This window comes from Sinocyclocheilus rhinocerous, unplaced genomic scaffold, assembly GCF_001515625.1.
Source record: "Sinocyclocheilus rhinocerous isolate Xijiao unplaced genomic scaffold, SAMN03320098_v1.1 scaffold1488, whole genome shotgun sequence".
Lineage (NCBI taxonomy): Eukaryota > Metazoa > Chordata > Actinopteri > Cypriniformes > Cyprinidae > Sinocyclocheilus > Sinocyclocheilus rhinocerous.
The window spans coordinates 1,982,415-1,989,388 of record NW_015633542.1 but is presented as its reverse complement, the minus strand read 5'-3'; the positions used below and the strand labels follow the sequence as shown (position 1 = coordinate 1,989,388).

The 6,974-nt window shown below is 34.9% G+C and overlaps 1 protein-coding gene across 1 annotated transcript in view; it reads right to left on the bottom strand.

Annotated features, from left to right (window-relative positions):
* The window catches only part of cacna2d2a (calcium channel, voltage-dependent, alpha 2/delta subunit 2a), a 210,312-nt gene that overhangs the window by 7,292 nt on the left and 196,046 nt on the right, over positions 1-6,974 (bottom strand). Inside the window, 6 exon segments of the mRNA XM_016557999.1 lie at positions 1-81; positions 197-259; positions 415-505; positions 1,223-1,320; positions 4,554-4,599; positions 4,965-4,970. Coding sequence (XP_016413485.1) covers positions 1-81; positions 197-259; positions 415-505; positions 1,223-1,320; positions 4,554-4,599; positions 4,965-4,970 — 385 coding nt within the window.

Sequence of the window (6,974 nt, the reverse complement as noted above, 5' to 3'; positions counted from 1 at the left end):
ATGTAGCCCTTGTTGTCCAGACTGCGACGGTAATAACTAGCATTAAACGGCTCTGGATTTTCCTCCCAGGTCTCAGAGGCCCTGATGTACACGCACGCACGCACGCACGCACACACACACACACGCACACACACTTTACCTTAGCAGCTATTTAAAACAACACAGTGACAAATACAGAAAAAAGAACTAGACTCACCTATTAGGGAAAACTCGAGTGACGCCTCCATCTGTGGCTGCAAAGACTGTTATAAAGCCGTACCTAGAGCATCAGAACACACATATTCACTCACATTTATCACTAGCTCTAATGCAGAATATTTTGTGCTTGAGATTTTTAGGTTGATGCCTTATAAAGGTGTCAGTCTACTAATGAATTGGAGGAATTTCAGTGGTTCTTCCTGAATATGAACATACGTGTTGAGGTCCTTGTTCTTCCAGACTTTATCTACCAGCTCTTTAATGATGCCCGTGTCCAAGATCAGATTATGCAGCAAGAAATTGTCGCCTGTGTGGAATAATGATGATGACATTATGATATATGAGCTGATATCTTCATACAAGATGGTTTTGAGTTCAAGAATTGTCAAAGAGAGATTCAGAATGTGAATTATGGTCAGTGTTATTATTATCTAAAACTGAAAATAATAAAAATATATATATTTGTAAATGAAATAAAGTCAAAATAAGTATTTGAATATAAAATGTAAATATTACATGAAAAAGCTTAAACTTAAATAACTTTCTAAATTAGGAAGTTAGAAATGTTGCCTTGGCAACTAAATTAAATAAGCTGAAGTACTAAAATGACTAAAATTAAAATGAAACAAAAATTGATAAAACAAAAACAAACTAAAAGTAATACAAATGACAAAAGCACATAAGAAAATTACTAAAACTTAATTTAATTTTTTTTTAACTCAAAATAAAAACTAACTCAATATTAATAAATAGTATAAAAGTATACAAATAATACTAATATAACACTGATTATTGGGGGTAGATACTTTAAGGTGGTCTCAGCTGGTCTTACAGCTCAGCGTTCGAGCTAAAACCGGCCAACAGACCTGTTTAGACCAGCAAGGCTGGTTTAAGATGTTCTTTTTAACAGGAACATATGATGTTTGGATAATGCTCAACCGACTGCAATGAAAATTACGGCCAGAAAGTCCTTTAAAAGGGCGTTATGTTATTAAATAATTCACACAAGATCTGTGAGCCTCACATTGTTTGGAGTCCGGCGTGACCTTCTCCATCAGAGCGATGAAGTTGAGCAGGAACTCTGTGTTGTTGTTGGACAGCTCCAGGTCTTTGCAGTATTCCCTGAGGAAAACACACATCATTCCACACTGGAAAACTCTCTCTGAGAAAGATTAACATCGTAAACAGTTATATTATAGACTGCAAACCCTTAACAGACAGAGAGAATTTGACCAATATTTCAAATTCATGTATACATCTTAAACACATAAAACACCACAATTACATACATAAAACATAACCGCACTGCAAAAAAAATATTCTTAACCAGTATCTTTGTCAGGTTTCCAGTAAAAATATCTAAACATCCTTGAAACAAGATAAATCCACATGAGAAGTAAAACTGCAGTGCATTTTGTCTAAAACACTGTAATTTTTTTTTACATTTGTCAATGAAACAGAGTATTTTAGAACATTTTACAAACAAAAAACACAATTTCAGTTTCTCTACTTCAAAATTTCATGTTTAATTCAATGTGTTAGTAATTATTAGTACAATTTACTACCAATTTCTAAGTGAAAATTGTTTCAAAGTAAATCCTTTTTTCACTTAATTCAACTTCAAGGCGCATTCTCTGAAAACAAGTCATAATTATTGCACTTTTTCTTTTCAGGGATGTTTATAGACATTTTTACTGGAAAACATTACAAAGCTACTGACTAAGAACATGATTTTTGGAGTGTATATGCTTTAAAAACACAGAGAGAAAGATGATCATAGACACATGCACGTGAACTTCTCTAGATCCATGCAAACCAAAGTCAACCTTCCCCTCGATACTGCTGCCGTATGTAAGGAAGCGAGGAGAACGCCATGCACACACAGACACAGAGGAGCCGCGTGAGAGCTGCAGCGATGAGATGTGGAGAAGACATGAGGAGAATCTACTGAACGTCAGAAGATACTGATCCATGACAGCAGACGACAATGATTCAAACACACAGTTTACGGCTCAGAGGTCGCCCTTTCATAGCATGGCTTTCAGATACGCTCCAAGTATGAACTCTATCTTTGTTTTTCTTTAAATTGTTTAAGAAATATATAATGTTGATGTACAGTTAGAGTACAGAGCTATAAAACTGAGCATAGCATAGAGGAACATTTGAGTTCATTCTAAAATTACAGTAATTGTGGACTTTGGAAAATCTAATCGCAATTTGAGACATTGTTGAGATCTCTTCTGAAACTAAAGGAGACATATGTAAGATTAATGATGTCTTTTTCTCAGGTTAAAAATATAAAAAGCAGGAGTTTTCCAGGCTCAAAACAAGTTATGCTTCATTAGCAGCTGTAATTACCACATACAATATTATCAACTTGTTGCTCAAGTTTGTAAAAACAAACAAAAATCACATTTATAATAATATACGGACAATGGAAGTTTATCGTGCAAAGACATTGCAATGCATCATAGGATTTGCTACCATTGTAATTTACAACTACACTGTAAAAATAATTTTTCAAAATTGTAAATAAAAGCATGCTTCACTATTTCATTGTTTCTACTTCAAATTTTAACGTTACTTGCCTTTTTTTTAAAAATTATTTGTAAAATTGACTAGCAGTTGTTTCTACTTTAATTTTTTGTCAGTGTACTCATTTAACACAGTATTTAAAAGTATTTAATACAGCGCATTCTCCATCTGCAGAAACGGCATTAAACATAACTAGAAGAAATAAAATAAGAGTTTTAAGAAAGACCCTTCTGAATGTCTGGCGTCATAAAGTTCCACTGTAAGTGAAATACTGTACACATAACTATTGCTTGTTTGTTTAAACCGAGCAAAACTATTTTCTGTGGAAAAAAGTTTTACACTTTTAAAAACAAAGGTTCCAAAAGATTTTTTTTAATCCACACTACTCTAGTCCATCAATTAACATCTTGTTAAAGGGGTCATATGATGCGATTTCAATTTTTCCTTTCTCTTTGGAGTGTTACAAGCTCTTGGTGCATAAAGAAGACAAATACACAAAATAATGATCTTTAAAAAAGCATCATATGACCCCTTTAAGTGAAAAGCTGCATTTTTGCAAGAAACAAATCTAACCCCTCCCTTACACCTTAACCCACACTTAAACCTACCCATACCACCAAACCTGTCCCTAACCTTACCCGTATCCCACCTGAATAGCAGCAGAAGTGTTTTGCAGTACAATTTGAACACAATAAGTACACTGTACTTATTTTTGATGTAAGTACATAGTAGTTAAGGCCACTTAATATAAAGTGGGACAATCCATCTTTAAGTTTTTTTTTTAACTTCAAACTGTTGTTTCCGACTAAAATACCACAATCCATATTCCATAATAAAAACACTTCCTCCAGTGAACAAGTCGTCTCGTGTGAATCAGGAGAGAAACATGCATGGATCAAACACCATTTGCAAGCCAAAACAGTCCAAAACAGATCTAAACAAATATGTCAGTGGATTTTGATGTGAGAGGACAACAGGAGATGGACATTTTCACTGGAGGAAGCATTATTATGGATTATGGACTCGTATTTTGGCCAGAAGCAACGGTTTAAAGTTAAAACGACTTTATGATGGATTAGTTTTTTTTTTATTTCTCAAGACATTAATTGATGGACTGGAGTGGTGTGGATTACTTGTGGATTATTGTGATGTTTTTCTCAGCTGTTTGGACTCTCATTCTGACGGCACCCATTCACTGCAGAGGATCCATTGGTGAGCAAGTGATGGAATGCTACATTTCTCCAAATCTGATGAAGAAACAAACTCATCTACATCTTGGATGGCCTGAGGGTGAGTACAGCAAATTTTCATTTTTGGCTGAACTATTCCTTTAAAGAACCATTTTTGGTTTCCCAAAGAACCTTTCAGTAAACATTCTAAAAAAAGAACCTTTTTTTTTCTTAGTATGAAGAACATTTTAAAAATCCAAAGAACCCTTTTTTCCACTATAAAGAACTTTTTGGTACATAGAAAGATTCCGTGGATGTTTCTTCATGGAACCATCAATGCCAATAAAGAACCTTTATTTTTAAGAGTGTACTTGTGATGAACCCAGAACAGTAAAAGCCTCCATTTGCTCTTAATGCTGTCTAGGAGATACAACTGAGATCTTATTAGGATTTCCTACGGGTGATGGCGAGGACTCTTGACAGATAAAACACAATAAATAAACACATTGACTTGGGTTAAAATGGAAAGACACGTTACACACAGCACACACACAGAGACTACAGTGACTATACGGTATGTTGAAAAGGAAGTTAGAGATGGACGTATGCACGAAAACAGGAACGTGGCTTCAAGAAGTCACACAAAGCTACCTGGGGGCAATGAACACATGTCCCTCTGACTCAAAAGTGTTTTGAACTCAGCATTGTCAAATTAGGTAATAATAGGCCTTTTTGGTAATCAGCAGATTTTTTTTTCAAGATGCAGGGCTGTTATTTTTATATTTTATGTCTTGATATTTCACAAATTGTGATGTAAAGCAAGCATTCAAGTAGCAATTAATCTGTATATACAGAATATATATGTATCCAATAAAACCCACAGCCACTGTTGTGCCCAGGTAGTTTTTTCCCTCCACAATGTCTTGCACTTCCAGGTCAGGATATGTGAAGACATAGCAGAGCGTCTGTGGTGGCAGTCTGGGGGGTGATAGACGTACAGAGGGGTCAAGCTGATGAGAACAAGGGGTGTAAGAGGAGGACGACAAACAAACCGGGCGCTACCAAGCGCTCCGTCACCAAAACAACAAGACAGGACCTAAAGGAGGCCATCTAGCAAATTCATCTGCAGCCTATTCCTGCCCATTCCATAACAAGAACTAGTGATTATATGAATAGTAAGAGACAACCTAAGGGAATAAACTGACTGGCTAAACTAAAGGCAACAATACATGCACATACACATCTTTAAGTCTTTAAGTATTAGCCTGTATGGCAAACATTTCTGCTTAATCTTCAAGATTTAAAGGAAGAGTTTGGACAAAAATAAAAATTCAAGATCATTTATTCACCCTCTAACCTATGTGGTGCACAACAGGAGATGTTTTGGAGGATGTTCAAGCTGCTCAGTGAAAGCATATATTGATCAGGGCACTGTTACTGTTAACTAAAACTAGTAGCCACATTTAAATCCAGCTTAAAAACTGTTTAGCTGTGCATTTACTGAATTACTACTGATTGCACTGTATCATCTAATGTTTTTAAAAAATAAATAAATAAATAAAATAAAACAAAACAATAAAAAATTAAATAAAACAAATATTAGATGAAAAACAATTAACTGAAGTTTTAACGGAAGTACTAAAATTACTAAATCAAGAACGAATAAAAATGACAAAAGCACATAAAACTATAAAAACATTAAATAAAACATAAATATTAGATGAAAAACAATTAACTGAAATAAGTTTTAACTGAGGTACTAAAATTACTAAAAGTAAATTAAAGCTGAATAGAAATATTTAAAAACAAAAATGAATAAAAATGGCAAAAGCATATTAACAAAGTGACTAAAACTTAAACTAAAATGAACACTGAAAATATAAAAATAAAAACTAATTCAAAATATTAAGAAATACTATAATAGTATATAAATAATACTAAACTAACACTGATCAGGCAATATCAGGCTTTAAAAAAGTACCATCATAGAGGTCCATGTGACTTTTGACTTATATTTCAAGGTTGTTGTTGTTGTTTTTTTTCTCCATATGATGTGTTCTGTGGGTAATAAATCAATTTTAAAATAACTGCTTATTAAAAATCTTTCAAAAATTGGGCGAATGATGATTTTGGTTGGTTCTTCGCGCAAAGATTTTATATTGGTTTAGAAGACTTGGATTATAGCACACAATAATAGACTTTTATAATACTTTATGGTGCTTTTTAATCTTTTTGGAGATCGACAGGCACTATATATTTTTGTTGAATGAAATAAAGCAGCATGAAAATTCTGCAAAAGTTATTTTGTGCTTAATGGAAAAAAGTCAGTCAAATGATTTTGGAACAAAATGAGGGAGAGTAAATGATGAGTTTTCATTTTTGGGCAAAAATTTCAGAACAAACAGACAATGATATGCTACACTCAAAGTGCAATCATAACTTCTCAATAATGACCACAATAAGCTCGTATACCTGTACTACCGTAATACTAACTTGTACTACCGAAAGGCTGAAGTTTACTTTAGGGATGCTTTCAAACTAAATACTACATCTATATGACTAGAGTAGAGTAGGACGTCTACTAGCCGTGACAAATAACAACTGACAATTTCTACAGCAAATGCACCAATTTGAGGATTTAACACTGTCACTGAGGAAGAAAGACGGGAGGAGGAGGAGGAGACAGATGGAGGAGAATATTCCCAAACATAATGGACACAGGGATCAGAAATACGTTTGACACGGAGAGAAAAATCATATTTTATTCTTCAGGAGATGCCAGGGAGAGACCTTAAACGTTTGTCCGAGCCGAGAGAGAAAGAGAGAGAGAGAGCTTGAAAAGGAGAAAATAGAAAGATGTGGGTGTAGGCCGCAGCAAGAGGGTGAGTGGGTGAGTGAGAGAGTGAGGAAGAGGAGGAGAGAGAGGAAGAGGAGGGTCTTGAAGGCAAGGCGGGCAGGAGGAACAGAGGAGGCAAGCAGGCTGGAACAGGTGGAGGTGGGCGTCAGCGGGGAGTTCAGGACAAGGGTACGAGGAAGGAAGTAGAGTAACAAAGGTAGTGGACCAATATGGTG